The 20,738-nt window shown below is 42.0% G+C and overlaps 2 protein-coding genes across 2 annotated transcripts; both read left to right on the top strand.

Annotated features, from left to right (window-relative positions):
• The first annotated feature begins 3,726 nt into the window (after positions 1–3,726).
• Positions 3,727–12,207, top strand: myadmb (myeloid associated differentiation marker b). Its single transcript, XM_020466922.2, has 2 exons — positions 3,727–3,861; positions 9,700–12,207. The coding sequence occupies exon 2, from the start codon at positions 9,827–9,829 to the stop codon at positions 10,709–10,711; it is 885 nt and encodes a 294-aa protein (XP_020322511.1). The 5' UTR covers positions 3,727–3,861; positions 9,700–9,826; the 3' UTR covers positions 10,712–12,207.
• Positions 12,208–12,302: 95 nt separating this feature from the next.
• ftr66 (finTRIM family, member 66) lies at positions 12,303–17,258 on the top strand. Its single transcript, XM_020466921.2, has 6 exons — positions 12,303–12,986; positions 13,761–13,856; positions 14,019–14,252; positions 15,452–15,611; positions 15,735–15,794; positions 15,968–17,258. The coding sequence occupies exons 1-6, from the start codon at positions 12,393–12,395 to the stop codon at positions 16,495–16,497; spliced, it is 1,674 nt and encodes a 557-aa protein (XP_020322510.1). The 5' UTR covers positions 12,303–12,392; the 3' UTR covers positions 16,498–17,258.
• Positions 17,259–20,738: the final 3,480 nt, after the last annotated feature.

Here is a 20,738-nt window from a genome sequence, read left to right on the forward strand (position 1 = left end):
CACGCATACTCACGCTGACTGGCTCTCATTCAGGCAAATGAGAAATAAGTGCACTCAGACCATCCAGAAGGCCAAAGTTTAAGGAGCAGTTCTCTCTCTTTGGGTCTAACCCCAAGAAGTTCTGGAAAAAGGTTAAAGACCTGGAGAAAAAAACCTCTTCACAGCAGCCCATGTCCCTTAATGTTGATGATGTGGTTGTTACTGACAAGAAGCACATGGCTGATCTCTTTAATCACCACTTCATTAAGTCAGGATTCCTATTTGACTCAGCCATGCCTCCTTGCTCAGCCAATATTTCCTGATCTCCCACCCCTTCTAATGCGACTAGCTCCGACGCTTCTCCCTCATTTCCCCCTGCCCCGCTACAAAGTTTCTCCCTGCAGACGGTCACTGAGTCAGAGGTGCTAAAGGAGCTCCTGAAACTTGACCCCAAAAAAACATCTGGGGCAGATGGTTTAGACCCTTTCTTCTTTAAGGTTGCTGCCCCTATCATCGCCAAGCCTATCTCTGACCTTTTTAACCTGTCTATCCTTTCTGGGGAGTTTCCCATTGCTTTTGAAGGCAGCCACAGTTCATCCTTTATTTAAAGGGGGAGATCAAGCTGATCATAACTGTTATAGGCATACTTCTATTTTGCTCTGTTTATCAAAAGTGTTGGAAAAACTTGTCAATAATCAACTGATTGGCTTTCTTGATGTCTATAGGATACTCTCTGGTATGCAATCTGGTTTCCGCTCAGGTTATGGATGTGTCACTGTAACCTTAAAGGTCCTCAAAGATGTCACCATTGCCCTGGATTCTAAGCAATGTTGTGCTGCTATTTTTATTGACTTGGCCAAAGCTTTTGATACGGTAGACCCATTCTTGTGGGTTTGCTAAGGAGTATTGGTGTGTCTGAAGGGTCTTTGGCCTGGTTTGCTAACTACCTCTCTCAAAGAGTGCAGTACATAAAGTCAGAACATCTGCTGTCTCAGCCGCTGCCTGTCACCAAGGGAGTACCCAGGGTTCGATTCTAGGCCCCACCCTCTTCTCAATTTACATCAGCAACATAGTTCTGGCAGTAGGAAGCTCTCTCATCCATTTATATGCAGATGATACAGTCTTATACTCAGCTGGCCCCTCCCCGGATCTTGTGTTAAATGCTCTACAACAAAGCTTTCTTAGTGTGCAACAAGCTTTGTCTACCCTTAATCTTGTTCTGAACACCTCCAAAACAAAGGTAATGTGGTTTGGTAAGAGGACTGCCCCTCTCCTCACGGGTGTGATTAAGACCTCTGAGGGTTTAGAGCTTGAGGTAGTCACCTCATACAAGTACTTGGGAATATGGCTAGATGGTACACTGTCCTTTTCTCAGTACATATCAAAGTTGCAGGCTAAAGATAAATCTAGACTTGGTTTCCTCTATCGTAATCGCTCCTCTTTCACCCCAGCTGCCAAACTAACCCTGATTCAGATGACCATCCTACCCATGCTAGATTATGGAGACATCAATTATAGATCGGCAGGTAAGGGTGCTCTCGAGCGGGTAGATGTTATTTACTCTTCGACCATCAGATTTGCCACCAATGTTCCTTACATGACACATCACTGCACTCTACACTCCTCTGTAAACTGATCATCTCTGCATACCTGTCGCAAGACCCACTGGTTGATGCTTATTTATAAACCCTCTTAGGCCTCACTCCCCCCTATCTGAGATATCTACTGCAGCCCTCATCCTCCACGTACAACACCCATTCTGCCTGTCAAATTCTGTTAATGGTCCTCAAAGCACACACATCCCTGGGTCGCTCATCTTTTCAAATCGCTGCAGCTAGCGATTGGAACAAGCTGCAACAACACTCAATCTGGACAGTTTTATCTCAATCTCTTCATTCAAAGACTCAATCATGGACACGCTTACTGACAGTTGTGGCTGCTATGCGTGATGTATTGTTGTCTCTACCTTCTTGCCCTTTGTGCTGTTGTCTGTACCCATTAATGTTTGTAACATGTTTTGTGCTGCTACCATGTTGTGTTGCTACCATGTTGTTGTCATGTTGTGTTGCTACCATGCTGTGTTGTCATGTCTTGCTGCCTTGCTATGTTGTTGTCTTAGGTGTCTCTTAATGTAGTGTTGCGTTGTCTCTCTAGTCGTGGTGTGTGTTTTGTCCTATATTTATTTATATTTTTTTAAATCCCAGCTCCCGTCCCCGCAGGAGACCTTTTGCCTTTTGGTACGCCGTCATTGTAAATAAGAATTTGTTCTTAACTGTCTTGCCTAGTTAAATGAAGGTTAAATAAAAACTTTTTTTTTTTTAAATGCTACTACCAGGTGTTCTTGTGGGATCAAGGACATAAATGGAGGGTAGGCTAAACACTTTCCCTTTGAATATTCAGAATGTTAGGCTACATGTCCGTAGTTACACGCACACACACAGTGGTGCGTGTGTGTGTGTGTGTGTGTGTGTGTGTGTGTGTGTGTGTGTGTGTGTGTGTGTGTGTGTGTGTGTGTGTGTGTGTGTGTGTGTGTGTGTGTGTGTGTGTGTGTGTGTGTGTGAGAGAGAGAGAGAGAGAGAGAGAGAGAGAGAGGGAGAATGAGGGAAAGGATACCTAGTCAGTTGCACAACTGAACAGTGGTGGAAAAAGTGCTCAATTGTCATACTTGAGTAAAAGTAAAGATGCCTTAATAGAAAATGACTCAAGTAAAAGTCAAAGTCAACCAGTAAAATACTACTTGAGTAAAAATCTAAAAGTATTTGGTTTAAAATATACTTAAGTATCAAAAGTAAATGGAATTGATCAAATATACTTAAGAATCAAAAGTAAAAGTAAAAGTATGAATCATTTTAAATTCCTATTTTTTAAAATATATTTGTTTTTGAAATATTTTATTGATGGATAGCAAAGGGGCACACTCCAACACTCAGACCAAATGTACAAATCTAGCATTTGTGTTTAGTGAGTCTATCAGATCAGAGCCAGTAGGATGTTCTCTTGATAAGTGTGTGAATTGGACCATTTTCCTGTCAAAATGTAACGAGTACTTTTAGGTGTCAGGGAAAATGTATTGAGTAAAAAGTACAGTATTTTATTTATGAATGTAGTGAAGTAAAAGTATGTTTCCAAAACCTCTGAATCGTGTGTGTGTGTGTGTGTGTGTGTGTGTGTGTGTGTGTGTGTGTGTGTGTGTGTGTGTGTGTGTGTGTGTGTGTGTGCGACTGCTTGTCGCGCTGAAGCGCAACACTTTTGGTGCAGCTTTGTGCAACTTCGTATGCCTTCAATCTTTGACCCAGGTCCGGAAACGGATGTTTCTGAGTCACTTAAATCACATTATAAGTAAATAAATAGTGGTTTCCAGGGGAACTGCCTAGCAACATAATACAAATAATGTGAGCAAAAAAAAAGAATAGTAGTACATGCAAAATAATGTATTATCTTGGTAGCCTAGCCAATGATGACATCATTCTGTAGCCCTCACCACTCTATCTTATCCCATAGCAGGACGTTGCTGCTTTAAATCACGCCAAATTAAACAATAATAACCAAATGACAATCAATTAAAATAATTAAACTGTAATTATTTCATTGACATTATTTCATTAATTTATATCAGGTTGTTAATATAAAGATTATTCATCTAAATGGAGGAGGGTGGTATCGGATGACTCGCAGTAGAAAGATGGAAATAACGCTTGAGACATTTCATACCTAATTTGGTTGCAATGGGCGGGAATCTGGGGGGGGGGGGGGGGGTGGGGGGGTGTTATCACTATGACTGTGTTAAATTCAGGACTAGGAAGGCTACCAGTGTAAATTCGTATTCGATTAGAGATCCTGAGAGAGAACGAAACATTTTGCAGTCCCAAAACTAACGATAAGGTAATACCTTTTTGTTTCAGAGTTATATTTGAGATTGTGTAATAGAATACTGGTCTATCCGAGAGTTAGCGTAGTTTTTATACATGTTTTCTACAGCATGTTCTACAAACAGTTTAAACTTGGCCTACCTGCATGCTTTTCTATAGTTTTAACAGTCTATTGAAAATAATTATTTTCACCGTGAGCGCTGGAAATAAAACAGCCCTTTTGCACGGGATCAAGTAAATAGCTTATTATTAGCAGTATTTAGGACACAAGATAGCATAGTCAAGAAAATAACTGCTTCGGTGTTGTAAAACTTGTTTGCCATGGAAATGTTTTTGTTTTCTATGAATGACTTTTTGTAACACTGAGAAACTCCAGTGCGCGGCACAATTTGCATTTCACGCATCACCTCGGACTGTGGTTGTCAATGCCCAACCAGAATAACGGGAGGATAACGGTAGGCAACAGCTGCCAGAATAACGGTGAAGTTGTAAACCGATTTTAGCTGACTCTTTTGAATGAGGACTCTGATATACACTACATGACCAAAAGTATGTAGACACATGCTCGTCGGACATCTCATTCCAAAATTACGGACATTAATATGGAGTTGGTCCCCCTTAGCTGCTATAAGAGCCTCCACTCTTCTGGGAAGGTTTTCCACTAGATGTTGGAACATTGCTGTGGGGACTTGCTTCCATTCAGCCATGAGCATTAATGAGGTCGAGCACTGATGTTGGGCGATTAGGCCTGGCTCGCACTAGGCGTTCCAATACATCCCAAAGGTATTCGATGGAGTTGAGATCAGGGCTCTGTGCAGGCCAGTCAAGTTCTTCCAGACCGATCTCGACAAACATTTCTGTATGGACCTCGCTTTGTGCACGGGGGGGCATTTTCATGCTGAAACAGGAAAGGGCCTTCACCAAACTGTTACCATAAATTTGGAAGCACAGAATCATCTAGAATGTCATTGTATGCTGTAGCGTTAAGATTTCCCTTCACTAGAACTAAGGGGCCTAGCTCGAACCATGGAAAAACAGCCCCAGAGCATTATTCATCCACCAAACTTTACAGTTGGCACTATGCATTGGGGCACATAGCGTTCTCCTTGCATCCGCCAAACCCAGATTCGTCCAGACCATGTGTGATTAATCACTCCAGAGAACACATTTCCACTGCTCCAGAGTCCAATGGTGGCGAGCTTTACACCACTCCGGCCGACACTTGTCATTGCGCATGATGATGTTAAGCTTGTGTGAGGCTGCTTGGCCATGGAAACCCATTTCATGATGCTCTCGAAGTTCTTGTGGTGACGTTGCCTCCGGAGGAAGTTTGGAACTAGCGAGTGTTGCAATCGAGGACAGACAATTTTTATGCGCTACACGCTACAGCAGTCCAGTTCTGTGAGCTTGTGTGGCCTATCACTTCGCGGCTGAGCCGTTGTTGCTCCTTGAAGTTTCCACTTCACAATAACAGCACTTAGTTGACTGGGGCAGGTCTAGCAGAGCAGAAATTTGACTAACTGATTTGTTGGAAAGGTGGCATCCTATGATAGTGCCACGTTGAAAGTCACTGAGCTCTTCAGTAAGGCCATTCTACTGCCAATGTTTGTCTATGGAGATTGCATGGCTGTGAGCTCGATTTTATACACCTGTGCAGAGCACTTGTTGCCAGCTTTTCTTTCACTCTGGGGTCCAACTGATCCCAAACCATCCCAATTGGGTTGAGGTCGGGTGATTGTGGAGGCCAGGTAATATGATGCCGCACTCCATCACTCTCCTTATTGGTCAAATAGCCCTGACACAGCCTGGAGGTGTGTTGGGTCATTGTCCTGTTGGAAAAACAAATGTTAGTCCCACTAAGCACAAACCAGATGAGATGGCATATCACCACAGAATGCTGTGGTAGCCATGCTGTTTAAGTGTGCCTTAAATTCTAAATAAATCACTGACGGTGTCACCATGAAAGTACCATCACACCTCTTCCTCCATGCTTCATGGTGGGAACTACACCAAAAATCTCAAATTTAAACTCATCTGACCAAAGGACAGATTTCCACCGGTCTAATGTCCATTGCTCATTATTCTTAGCCCAAGCAAGTCTCTTCTTATTATTGGTGTCATTTAGTAGTGGTTTCTTTGCAGCAATTTGACCATGAAGGCCTGATTCACGCAGTCTCCTCTGAACAGTTGATGTTGAGATGTGTTTGTTACTTGAACTCTGTGAAGCATGTATTTGGGCTGCAATTTCTGAGGCTGGTAACTCTAATGAACTTATCCTCTGGGTCTTTCTTTCCTGTGGTGGTCCTCGTGAGAGCCAGTTTCATCATAGCGCTTGATGGTTTTTGCAACTGCCGCTTTGACTGACCTTCATGTCTTAAAGTAATGATGGACTGACGTTTCTCTTTGCATATTTGAGCTGTTCTTGCCATGTTATGTACTTGGTCTTATACCAAATAAGGCTGTCTTCTGTGAACCAACCCTACCTTGTCACAACACAGTTGATTGGCTTGAACACATTAAGAAGGGAACAAATTCCACAAATGAACTTTTAACAAGGCGCACCTGTTAATTTAAATGCATTCCAGTGACTACTTCATGAAGCTGGTTGAGAAAATGCCAAGAATGTGCAAAGCTGTCATCAAGGCAAAGGGTGGCTACTTTGAAAAATCTCAAATATAAAATATTTGAGATTTGTTATAACACTTTTTTTGTTTTGTTTACTACATGATTCCATATGGGTTATTTAATAGTTTTGATGTCTTCGCTATTATTGTACAATGTAGAAAATAGTAAAAATAAAGAGAAACCCTGGAATGAGTAGGTGTCCAAACTTTTGACTAGTACTGTACTTTTATGTGTATACATACATGCATACAAACTAGTTTTTCAACCACGCCAAAACTATAGTTTCTGTAAAGTTGGTTATGACATCTACTTTGTGCATGACACAAGTTCTTTTTCCAACAATTGTTAACAGACATATTATTTCACTTATAATTCACTGTATCACAATTCCAGTGGGTCAGAAGTTGACATACACTAAGTTGACTGTGCCTTTAAAAAGCTTGGAAAATTCCATAAAATGATGTCATGGCTTTAGAAGCTTTTGATAGGCTAATTGACATAATTTGAGTCAATTGGAGGTGTACCTGTGGATGTATTTCAAGGCCTACATACCTCTTTGCTTAACATCATGGGAAAATCAAAAGAAATCCGCCAAGACCTCAGGAAAAAAATTGTAGACCTCCACAAGTCTGGTTCATCCTTGGGAGCAATTTCCAAACACCTGAAGGTACCACGTTCATATGTACAAACAATAGTACGCAAGTATAAACACCATGGGACCATGCAGTTGTTATACCGCTCAGGAGGAAGACTCGTTCTGTCTCCTAGAGCTGAACGCACTTTGGTGCGAAAAGTGCAAATCAATCCCAGAACAACAGCAAAGGACCTTGTGAAGATGCTGGAGGAAATGGGTACAAAAGTATCTATATCCACAGTAAAATGAGTCCTATATTGACATAACCTGAAAGGCCGCTCGGCAAGGAAAAAGCCACTGCTCCAAAACCGCCATAAAAAAAAAACAGACTACGGTTTGCAACTACACATGGGGACAAAGATCATACTTTTTGGAGAAATGTCCTGGCCATAATTGGCCATAATGACCATCATTATGTTTAGAGGTAAAAGGGGGAGGCTTGCAAGCCGAGGGAACACCATCCTAACCGTGAAGCACGGGGGTGGCAGCATCATGTTGTGGGGTGCTTTGCTGCAGGAGGGACTGGTGCACTTTACAAAATAAATGGCATCATGAGGCAGGAAAATGATGTGGATATATTGAAACAGCATCTCAAGACATCAGTTAAGTTAAAGTTAAAGCTTGTTCGCAAATGGGTCTTCCAAATGGACAATGACCCCAAGCTTACTTCCAAAGTTGTGGCAAATGGCTTAAGGACAACAAAGTCAAGGTATTGGATTGGCCATCACAAAGCCCTGACCTCAATCCTATAGAAAATTTGTGGGCAGAAAAGAGTGTGCGAGCAAGGAGGCCTACAAACCTGACTCAGTTACACCATCTCTGTTAGGAGGAATGGGCCAAAATTCACTCAACTTATTGTGGGAAGCTTGTGGAAGGCTACCCGAAACAACATTTGACCCAAGTTAAACAATTTAAAGGCAATGCTACCAAATACTAATTGTGTATGTAAACTTCTGACCCACTGAGAATGTGATGAAAGAAATAAAAGCTGAAATAATTCATTCTCTCTACTATTAATTCTGACATTTCACATTCTTAAAATAAAGTGGTGATCCTAACTGACCTAAAACAGGGAATTTTTACTAGGATTGAGTGTCAGGGATTGTGAAACACCTTAGCCAAATACATTTAAACTCAGTTTATGTAAACTTCTGACTTCAACTGTACATATACATACATTAGTGTATTTTGTGTGAATACAGTCTACTATTGATCAGAACACGTGGAAGCAAATATTTCCCCTTATTATTGCAGCTGAACTATGGAGCATGATGAAACATGTGAACATCTCCAGCCTGGGAGCCCATAGCTCTTTAACTGAATTATGGGTGAAATCGAGTTAACCATGTTGTCATAACAACGCTCGTGACCCTGGCTGCAAACAAACACTGAGTCTCCTCACCCTCTGTGTGTGTGTGTGTGTGTGTGTGAGAGGGAGGGAGGGAGATAATTTGACTAATATCCTGTTTTCTCTCCTGCACAGGCTGTGTGGGACTGTGAGCGTATCTCTGAAGGGAAGTCCCTCTGTTTGGATGATAACCTAGTCTTTTCCATGCCACCCCTTATAAGGTGGCTTCCATGTAGGGACTTTATGGTCTTTTACCAATTTTCCTAACATTCAATTAATGGCAGGGAGGGGATGGATTTTCCATTACTGCCTTCCATATGGTTTTTCTAGTGTGTGTGTGTGTGTGTGTGTGTGTGTGAGAGGTAGAAGGGACTTGGCACCTTTGACCCAGTTTGCAGTTCGGCAGCAGTCTGCACATCTGGGATAAATCAACGAGTTGGAAAATCTTATGGGGAAGAGAAATGGAGAACAAGGGAGGGGCAGAGAGGGAGGGAGGTGACTCACTGCTCTGCTATTCCTCATCATGTTTAAAATGTGTCCTTCTGAGGTTAAGGCACAGGGCTTTCCCCATTTTTTCCTTATTTTTTTTCTCCTCGTACTTCAGCTAGCCTTTTCTGCCTGACTGTTTTGGTCACTCTCACTTTGAGTTTGTCCATTTTTCAAATCTTAATTCATCTGTCTGTTTCCTCTCTTTCTCTCTCCATATCCCTCCCCCCACTCTCTGTCCCCTGCTGTTTGAACAACTTATTTTATTAATGTAAACATGTGTCTCTGTTTATGAGTCCTTCAACCGTATGTCAACTGGGAACATGGACTCACTGTTACTTGTGGGGGATAGTGGGAGGGAGCAGCCCTGAGTGTCTCTGGATGTTGGGACTGTTAGTGGATGAGGCCCTTCCTCAGAGGCTGATGACAGATTGGCTGAGAGGTCGGGTAGAGGTCTCAGCACCACATCTGTCTGAAAGGGGGGGGGGGGGGGGGTGAAGGAATGTCCAGTGACACAGACTCACTGACTCACAGAACAGGAATCCCTTTTTATTTTTAACTTTCATGTTGAGATGGAGATAATGACACATTGCTACTGTTGCCCTCATGAGTCCAAATATGATATCTCATCAAGAATGTACATTGAAAATCATAATGGAATCATTACTTGCTTTGAGATTTAAAAAAAAATATGAATGCATGCTGTCAATTTGTTCTTTGTTACTGACAGCTGTTCTCTATTCTGTGTCTCCTTATAGATCCTTCTGCCACAGATGCATCAAGAACTGTAGGCCTAGGGTATTTCACAGAAACACCTACATCTCTGGCCAATTCAGCCCTTCAGTCTAACCCGTCCTAGTTGTCAAGCATCATCCATATCTCATCATGCCGATAGTGGTGGTGCACTCCAACCCCCTGTTCTGGGTGCGTTTGTGTGCTCTGGTCTTCTCCTGTGTGGCTTTTGCTGTGACCATCCATGGGGCTGAGCTCAAGCACGGTACAGGGGACTGGTGTGTGTTCTGCTGGGCCTTCAGCTTCGCTGGGACTCTGCTGGTGTTGCTGGTAGAGCTGTTTGGCCTGCAGACCCGTGCCCCCGTCTCCTGGAAAAACTTCCCCATCACCTTCGCCTGCTATGCCTCCCTGCTCTGCCTCTCTGCCTCCATCATCTTCCCCCTCTATTTCCTCAAGGGCCAGACCTCCCGCAACGAGACTCATAACTACCGCATCGTGGCCACCGTCTTCTCCTGCCTGGCCACCATCGCTTACATGAGTGAGGTGAGCATCAGCAAAGCCCGGCCAGGTGAGGTAGCAGGTTACATGGCCACCGCCCCGGGTCTGCTGAAAGTGTGTGAAACCTTCGTGGCCTGCGTCATCTTTGTCTTCATCAGCGACCCGGTGTCCTACAACTCTCATGCTGCACTGAGGTGGTGCCTGGCCGTCTACTGCATCTGTTTCATCCTGTCGGCGGCCATCATTGTGCTGTGTATCTGCGAGTGCACTGGCTGCCTGCCTTTCCCCTTCGCCCGCTTCCTGTCTGCCTACGCCCTACTGGCTGTCATCATGTACCTCTCCGCTACCATCGTCTGGCCCATTTTTACATTTGACAAGGAGCACGGGGGCACTTCCTCCAGGCCCACTTTCTGTGGTAACAGTCAAGGGCTGTGTTCATGGGACAAGAAGATGGCTGTGGCTGTGCTCACTGCAGTCAACTTTGTGCTCTACCTGGCAGACCTGATCTACTCTGCCCGACTGGTGTTTATTACTGTGTGAGCAAAAGGCATAGAGGGGAAGAACGAGAAGAGGTAGTTGATTTTGAGTAGGATGGAAAGAGAGTTTGAGGAGTAGAAATGAAGAGGTGAAGAAAGAGGGAGAAACAAAGAACTGCTTACTGTATTTTGTGTCATTTATATATCAATGTTAAGCCATTAGTCAACTCCACACATAGAGAAAGACTAAATTATTTCTTATTTCATGCAAAAGGAAAAGTCCTTACACAACGATTTTATGGACCCAAGAACTATGATCAGATGGAACAGATGTTTTCTAAGTTTGAGCTCTGATTATCTGACACACAAATGTAGTATTCCAAAGACAGGATGGATCTGCTGAGTATGTTGACATTACTATAGATCATGTAAAGTCTTACAACTTTCAATGGTCTTTTAATAAGCATGACTTTTTACATTATGGAAAACTGTATGTAGATTTTACAGAACAACTCACACCTTCCTAGTTTGTTGAAGATGAGTTACGAAGGGATAGAAGTAATTCAATCAAACCCCGAAGTAATTCCTAGAAGATTGGTACACTGCTCCAAATGTTTTCAAGACATGAAATAGAACAAATTGTTTGAATTAATGTAAAGATATACTTTGTTAGTGTAGGTCTTTTGCTAATTTTACATTCCTTTACCCTTTAAAAAAAAAAAATATTTTCATATTCTGCCAAACTACATGTCAGGAGTATATTGTATGTTGAAATAATATATGCATACGGTAACTGAATTAAAACTCACTGTGTAATGAACAATTACTGTTTGACACTTATGTGTTTGTTATAACCTGTTCTCTGTAGGTTATGACGTCTCCAAACAACATCTTAGAATAAAAAGAAAACGTTAGGAAAATGTATTATTCTTCATCTGGCCCATTGCTTTGTACTTCTGTAACAGTCTGCTCTTGTGGATGAGAATGTCCACTTTGTCAGAGAGGGAGACATCCATTTGCTGCATCGTCCTCACTACTTCCTGCTGTTACTAAACATAACGTTTTTTTCCCCGCTGTGCTTGTTGAGACTGTGCGTACCACATCAGTGTTATGGGAACATACAATCCAGTGTTCAGTAAAAGCAATGTGATAAATTATAGCAGGGTTTGTCAACTGGGGGCCCACGGGTCATTTTATTTAGCCCCCAAGTTTTTTGAACCCCCCCTGCCCCCCCCACACACACCACCAAATTTAAATGATTTGACATAAAGGACTAAAAACACCAGCAAATCAACTTCAACTGTTTTTTTTTATTTTGGGAATCTGTTTCAAAATTATTTCCACACATAACAGAGTGAGTAATGTGATTGTATACACAGCTAAGTTTCAAATTATTATGTTTGAGTCAAATGTTATCTGTTTGGGCTTCTTGCAGTCAATTTGCAGTCTACAGTCTGGCTGAATGTAGTTGATGATCCCTGAATTATAGCCTATGTATATCTGTCTTTGTCCTTGTTAATTGAACAAAATAAACTAACACTTAGGTGTTCTCAATCTCTCTCTCTCTCTCTCTCTCTCTCTCTCTCTCTCAAATGTGCGCACACACACACACACACACACCAAACCGCTGTGGGAGGTGTGTTTGTGGGTTGCTGCTTTGTATACAGTATGTAGGTTTATAAAAGGGATGCCACAGGTGGCTCCAGAGAAGCTTATACAATCTCCCCCTGTCTCTGTGGTAGAGAATGGCACAAACAGGTCCTCTGGATAGAGAGCAATTGTGCTGCTCAATTTGTCTGGAGATACTGAAGGAGCCAGTAGCTCTTCCCTGTGGACACCGCTACTGTATGGGCTGTATCAGGGCCTGCTGGGGAGAAGATGACTCCTCTTACATCTTCAGCTGTCCTCAGTGCAGACAGACCTTCACTCCAAGACCAATTCTGAAGAGAAACATCATTTTGGCTGAGATGGTGGAGAAACTGAATACAGGAGGACTCCAAGCTGTACCCTCTGGTCAACGCTGCCGGTATGCTGAAGCTGGAGATGTGGCGTGTGATATCTGCCTCGGTGGTCAGATCAAAGCCACCAGATCCTGCTTGGTGTGTCTGGCCTCTTACTGTGCAGCTCACCTCCACACTCACAACGAATCTCCTGCCCTTAAGAAGCACACCCTGGTTGAAGCCACCATGCCACTGCAGGGGCGGATCTGCTCTCATCACGATAGACTACTGGAGATCTACTGTCGTACTGATCAGCAGTGTGTCTGTCTGCTGTGTGTGATGGATGAACACAAGAGCCATGCTACCGTCTCAGCTGCAACAGAAAGCACCAAGAAACGGGTAAGGACTGAAAAACAATATTGTCCTTCAAACTCTGTTGTTTAACCATGACAGAATATGTACATTTCTGAAAGTATGTTATGTGCATTAAGAATACTTATGCCCATTCCTATGACTGGTAACTATAAGGAAGTTGTATGTTTGGTGCCTTCTATACTGGGAGTGATGGATATCATTTGAACAATGTGAACATTTCCCTGATAATGATCAGAGTTGAGGCCATAAAATCTAAAGGTTAGAGGTACATTTCTATCAATAGAACTTCCTTTCCCAAATTCAAATGTTAACTCTGTATCTGACACCTGCCTATATGTAACCAGGGGTCTGAGGAAGTTATCCTATCCTGAATACGGTGTGTCAGGTGCCTGTCATCGGTTCAGTCAGTTGCTTTGAATGTGGCACCATACACTGTTTCCACATGCAAAACCTCTTCATCTCTTTTGACTATCTGACTGAGATGATGTGCCGATGTGTAACATGATTCTCTTAAGGGAAGGCTACATTTTCCCTTCATCCATAGCCTAGCTGTTACAGGTTATAGAATGTGTAGGTCATTTTATGACTCAATGTGTCCATTCTGAGTAGGCTTTTTTTTATTTGAGGAATGTAGAATGTAAAAAGGAAAAAAATAATGTATGTTGAGTGTTATGGAGACTAAACAACCTCACAGCTTTCATCAGCTAAATATTCAATTTGACAAAGCGAACGACCATAAGATCATGAGCCCCAAATATTTACTAAGATAGGCTTGTGGGTGTGTCCTTGTCCCTGCAGAGGCAGCTGGGGAAGATGAGGAAGAAATCCAAACTGAGAATGCAAGCCAAAGAAAAGGAACTGCTGGATCTGAGACAGGCTCTGCAATCACTGAAGGTGATGCACTGTGGCGATCCGTAGAGCAATGGCAGCCATGGCCAAGTCCGAAGCGAATTTCAAGTATTAATAAGCTAATATTTTAGTGGATGGGGGAGGTTTTGGGAGTTTGTTCATACTTGGCTAAATGTTATATTGTGACCACACTCTGTCTCCCACTAGCACTCTGCACAGACAGCAGTGGAGGACAGCCAGAAGATCTTTACTGAGCTGATCTGCTCCATAGAGAGAAGGTGCTGTGAGGTGAGAGAGCTGATCAGAGCCCAGGAGAAGACTGCAGTGAGTCAGACTGAAGGGCTCATACTGAGACTGGAGCAGGAGGTGGCTGAGCTGAGGAAGAAAGACTGTGAGCTGGAGCAGCTTTCACACACAGAGGATCATATCTATTTTCTACAGGTAGCATCACTGCTGCTCTGGCTTCGGTATAATTAAGGTGTCCAGTGTTTTTCATAAAAAATCCTACAATGTGATTTTCTGGATTTTCTTTTCCCATTTTGTCTGTCACAGTTGAAGTGTACATATGATGAAAATTACAGGCCTCTCTCATCTTTTTTAAGTGGGATAACTTGCACAATTGGTGGCTGACTAAATACTTTTTTGCCCCACTGTACATGATCAAATACAAATCTTAGAATCAAATATTGAAGACCACCAGAACCCACTGGATTCTCCAATTAAATTGAATGAACTACAGGACAAAATACAAAACCTCCAACTTTAAAAGGCTTGTGGTGTTGATGGTATCCTCAATGAAATTACAAAATATACAGACCACAAAATCCAAACCACAAAAGTGGAGATACATTTGACCGCAATATATACTGTGGGATATGCGTCAACATCAACCTTGGGAAATTCCTCTGTATTATCATTAACAGCAGACTCGTACATTTACTCCGGGAAAACAATGTACTGAGCAAATGTCAAATTGGCTTTATAGCAAATTACCATACGACAGACCACATATTCACCCTGCACACCCTAATTGACAAACAAACAAACCAAAACAAAGGCAAAGTCTTCTCATGCTTTGTTGATTTCAGAAAAGCTTTTGACTCAATATGGCATGAGGGTCTGCTAAACAAATTGATGGAAAGTGGTGTCGGGGAAACAACATACAACATTATAAAATCCATGTACACAAACAACAAGTGTGCGGTTAAAATTGGCAAAAAACATACACATTTCTTTCCACAGGCCCAGGGGGTGAGACAGATGCAGCTTCCTCCCTCTTCAACATATATATATCAACGAATTGGCAAAGGCACTAGAAAACTGGCCTCACCCTACTAAAATCTGAATTCAAATGTCTACTGTTTGCTAATGATCTGGTGCTTCTGTCCCCAACCATGGAGGGCCTGCAGCAGCACCTAGATCTTCTGCACAGATTCTGTCAGACCTGGGCCCCCCGATTTTTTTTTCTCATTTTGTCTGTCATAGTTGAAGTGTACCTATGATGAAAATTACAGGCCTCTCATCTTTTTAAGTGGGAGAACTTGCACAATTGGTGGCTGATTAAATACTTTTTTTTGCCCCACTGTATTTGTATCTTGTAATCCGTCCCACACTTTGTCTTCCCCTCTCCTGGGTTCTAGAACTGCCAGTCAATCTCTAAATCGACTGAACTCACAGACACACCCAGAATCACAGTGGTTCCTCTGGTGGATTTCGGTCAAGTTCGAGCCTCGGTATCAGCACTCCAGAAGAGATTGGAGGACCTGTTGAAAGGGGAATGGCCCAAAATATCCAGGGCAGGTGAGACTGGACACTTTACTGTAATTCACTCTATATTGCATTAAAGCTGTTTTAAAAGTACAGATTTTTTTTTCTCTATGGAACATTACTACTCTTCACTGTCTAATTCGTATTCCTCTGTAGCGGGCACAGTGAAACTCCTGCAGTGTCCAGAGCCCCGGATCAGACCAGAGTTCTTATACTGTAAGTCGGTTTCAACTCCATTAATAGCCAGAGCGCTGCATCTGCTCTTAGCTCAGGGCTAAATCTGCATTGTGGTGGTGCTCTACGGATTCCATTCATCTTCTTGTTACCGTTCCTTTCTTATAGTGTAGTACACTGACTCCTTTCATACCCTTCATCTTCTTTCCTCGTAGATTCCTGTCAGCTCACACTGGACCCCCGGACAGCCCACAGGGACCTGAGTGTGTCTGAGGAGAACAAGGTGGTGACAGTGAGGGCCAGGGACCACTCCTGCCTGGAGCACCCAGAGAGGTTTGATCACTGGAGCCAGGTGTTGTGTACTGAGGCCCTGTCAGGGCGCTGCTACTGGGAAGCCGAGTGGAGCGGGAGTGGCATTAACATGGCTGTGGCGTACAAAGAGATGACCAGAAGAGGAGAGGGCAACGACTCCCACTTTGGACGCAATGACAAGTCCTGGAGTTTGTTCTGTTCCAGAAAAGGTTGTACCATCTGGCACAATAACGTGGCCACTAGAATACCCACTTCAACCTCCTCTAGGATAGGAGTGTACCTGGATCACAGGGCAGGAAGTCTGTGTTTCTACAGCGTCTCTGACACAATGACCCTGCTCCATAGAGTCCAAACCACATTCACTCAGCCCCTCTATCTTGGCTTTGAGTTTATGTGTTTTGGAGTCTTCGTTAAGTTGTGCCAGATGGAGTGAAAGCGAAACAGCTGAGAGAAAGGCAGTAGCATGTGTGAAAATGTGTTTAATGGTGAAGTTAATAATTTATAGTCTCAAATGTTGCTCACCCCAGTTTGTATTTGTTTATTACTGAAGAGTTAAAGTATAGTTTAGTAGTTTAGTTACTGTAGAGTTTTTATAATTTGTATTTTGCTGGCAAAACAAAGTACAATCATTTCAATGCAAATTCTGCAAATACCTTCTTGTGAAATTAAAAGAAAAGTCTATCCTGTTCCCCCATTCTCTAATCTGACTGTCATCACATCCCCATTATGTTGATTCGAAATTGTCATATTAAGGGCAATATCAATAGCACTGACATTTGTGTTTTTAAAACACATTTATTGTGGTATGTTTTTATCAAAAGTATCACAAGTAACCTCCGTGGCAACAGCACAGCAGTGCGTAAAAGTCCAGTCTGTTGCGAAATTGTCACGCCTTGACCTTGGAGATCCTTTTTATGTCTCTATTTTGGTTTGGTCAGGGCTTGAGTTGGGGTGGGCATTTCTATGTGTTGTGTTTCTATGATTTTCTATCTCTATGTTTTGGCCTGGTATGGTTCTCAATCATGGACAGCTGTCTATCGATGTCTCTGATTGGGAACCATACTTAGGTGTCTTTTTTCCCCACCTGTCTTGGTGGGAAGTTAACTTTGTTTGATGGCACATAGCATGAAGCTTCACGGTTTGTTTGTGTATTGTTTAGTCGGTGTCATTTTGAGTTAATAAAGAGAAAATGTACGCTCACGATGCTGCACCTTGGTCCAGTTCCTTCAACAGCCATGACAGAAATAGACATGAACAAATGTCATACTCTCTCTCACGCACACACTCACGAACAGGGCCGGAAGTTCCTTTTTCTTTGTTACACAGTAACCACACCTCCTGTAACTACTGGTTGAACCAGGAAGTACAACATAATTCCAAAATTTTCACTATCAAAAGAAATCAATACGGTTCTCTCAGAGGAACTCATCTACCAAGATCAACTTCTCTGTCCAGTGTGTCTAGATGTGCTAGGAAATTAAGTGGCTATCCCCTGTGGACACAGTTACTGCATGCCCAGCTAACAACAAACACTGGAGAATGGAGAACGTTCCCTTAAGAGTCTCATTAGGTCCTTAACTAACGTTTTGTGCAAGGTATTTTTCCAAGAGATCATTCCCTTAATGTCAAATAGAACTCACCCAGAACGTGGTTACCATGTTCTCAGAACTTAAGATATTGTTATAGACATGTTTAATGGGAACGTTTCATGAACATTCATGCCCAGTTTTCTGAGGGTTAAGAGAGTATTCCATCAACATCCACAGAACATGGTTGCCATGTTCTTAGAACGTAAGATATTAATGTTCTAGACACGTTTCATGAACATGTACAGCGCCTTGCGAAAGTATTCGGCCCCCTTGAACTTTGCGACCTTTTGCCACATTTCAGGCTTCAAACATAAAGATATAAAACTGTATTTTTTTGTGAAGAATCAACAACAAGTGGGACACAATCATGAAGTGGAACGACATTTATTGGATATTTCAAACTTTTTTAACAAATCAAAAACTGAAAAATTGGGCGTGCAAAATACGGTTTACTTGAAAAAGTAACTTTAATAATATTACAATTTTTGAATACAGTAACTTGTCATAGTACTCCGTTACTCATAAAAGTAATACAACTGTAAGTAATATCTTACCCCCAACATTGGTCCCAAGTGAATTCTTTGCAATTTGTCTATTTTTTCACATAAAAACTTGGAGATGGACCTATGTATTGTGTATTGTTTTGGTATAACTGACATCATCATTGCTTAAATGGCAAGTGTGAGAAAGTACAGACATGCTACTGCAAAGTTATAAAAAGTTAAAATGATATTCTGAGAATATGGAAACCATGTTCTGGGTATGTTTCTATCAGAAGCAACACTACCAGCCTCCAATTGGCTCATTCATCCCTCCTCCTTTCCCCTGTAACTATTCCCCAGGTCGTTGCTATAAATTAGAATGTGTTCTCAGTCAACTTACATGGTAAAATAAGGATTAAATAAAATAGAAATACCACCTGGGCCATGCTTCAGTTACAAATTAGGAATGTTAAAGATATAAATGCAATGACGAGAGCTGAAGTGATTACGTATCAAAGACACGTTTGTTCTACATGGTATACTGTATGTGGTGTGGATTTAAAAAATGTTATCTTTGAGATTCTCAGTTATCTAGAATTCTATCAATTCCCATCTTTCAATGAGAAACACATTTTAATTAGATCAGATAGGTTTGTTGTAACTGTTGCCAAATAATGACTTTAACATATAATGCTAAGAATACGATGAGTCCCTAAGTGGGTCTCTAACTGAGCCCACCAGCACCAATGACAAACACCCTAACCACTGTACCAATAAGGGATATCACTAGGTGTTTTAACAGAGCTGAGATTCAATTTAAAGTGCATTCACCCTATTGCTTACACCTATCAAGTTGTTTCAGATCTACACAAGTGCCGCCTAGGAAGTTGGGGGTAGGGTATCTTCTGGACAGGGCCCAACTATACTGGCCCAATAAAAGTACACTCAAGAAAAACTTGTATTAATCATAGTGATTCAGGAGTATTATTAAAACAGGTTAATATGTCCCACCAACAGCCCTTAATTATATTGTTGAAATAAGTAAATCAAATGATTGATGAGAGAACAGTCATATTAACTGATAACTAACACAGACATGGTGGCGTAGCAGGGAGATCTGAATGTTGTGAACGAAGAGGTGTTGTTTTCAAATCTCAGATGAGGACACATTGAATAATTATTACTGTTTAAATGAACATGCACAACATAATCATTTATATCAAAGTGTGTAAAAGACGTAAGTTGAGAACGCTGTATGTAAAAATCACTGTGTGATTATGTCTATTCTTGCCAACAGACAAATGGAGCTGTGGGTGGTTCAGTGTTTCACCAATTATGGGCATGGCAACAGTAACAAGGCGTAATGTGTAATTTAATTATTATTATTATTATTTTATTTTTTTGGGGGGGGGTCTCTTTGGACATTCAGGCGACATCCTGACAACTGATACACAGAAATGCTCTTGCAACGTACCCATGAAACATGTCTAGGACTTTAATATCTTACATTCTGAGAACTTGGCAACCAAAGTTCTGTGTATGTTTGATGTGAAAATTATTAAATATTCTCCAATCCTCAGAAAACTGGACAGAACGTGTCTAGAACATTATTGTTGTATATTCTGAGAACATTGTAACTATGTTCTAGATAAGTTATGTTTGACTTTAAGGGAATGTTCTAACTTTAATACCAAAACATGCAACAAAAAGTCATCGCTAACATTGAGAGAATAACGAAAAACTGGACATTCAAACATTACGGGGTAACGTTACCCCTAGAGATATTAGCTGGGTGGTCTATTTTTAAGGCTGCTGGGACCAGGCTGAACAAAGCTGAAGAGAATACAGTTGCCCTCAGTGCAGCGCGGAACTCCCTTTTCCAAAAGACCAGAAGAAGATCCAGAAGACCATTTTGGCAGAGATGGTTAGGAATGTTAAGGTCTTAGGAGTCCAACCTCCTCCTCCTGTTCAAAGCTATGCTGGGCCTGAAGATGCTGCTGCTATGCTGGGCCTGAAGATGCTGCTGCTATGCTGGGCCTGAAGTCTTGTCTGGTGTGTCTGGCTGTATTTTGTGAGACTCACCTTCAGCGCCATTTAGAATCACCCTCTCTAAAGAAGCATTCACTGGTTGACGCCACCAGGCAACTACAGGATAATATCTGCTCTCATCTACTGTCATACTGATCAGCAGTTTGTCTGTATGCTGTGTGTGATGGATGAACACAGGAGCCATGCTACCGTCTCAGCTGCAGCAGAGAAGACAGACAGACAGACAGGTGGGGCTTGTCATAGCATTCACACACCCCATAGGGCCCATTGGATATGACAGGGAGACAGGGAAGTGCTGTATTTTTTAAAGGGCATGTTCTTTTTGTGTGCAAAAGGAAATATTGTCATCAAATGCATGGTCTTAATTTGGAGACTGGAGAATAATGCATCAAACATACACGTTTATGCCTGTCTGTAAACCTAAAGCTATCAATAGAGGGAGACAAATGACTGCAGTGTCTTTGGGAAATTCACAAGACAACAATCAAATCATTATTTTCAATAAATATGTGGAAATGTATATTTTCAAACAATGCCTGGAAAGCTGACATGAA

Source organism: Oncorhynchus kisutch, linkage group LG30 (genome assembly GCF_002021735.2).
Source record: "Oncorhynchus kisutch isolate 150728-3 linkage group LG30, Okis_V2, whole genome shotgun sequence".
Classification (NCBI taxonomy): Eukaryota; Metazoa; Chordata; class Actinopteri; order Salmoniformes; family Salmonidae; genus Oncorhynchus; species Oncorhynchus kisutch.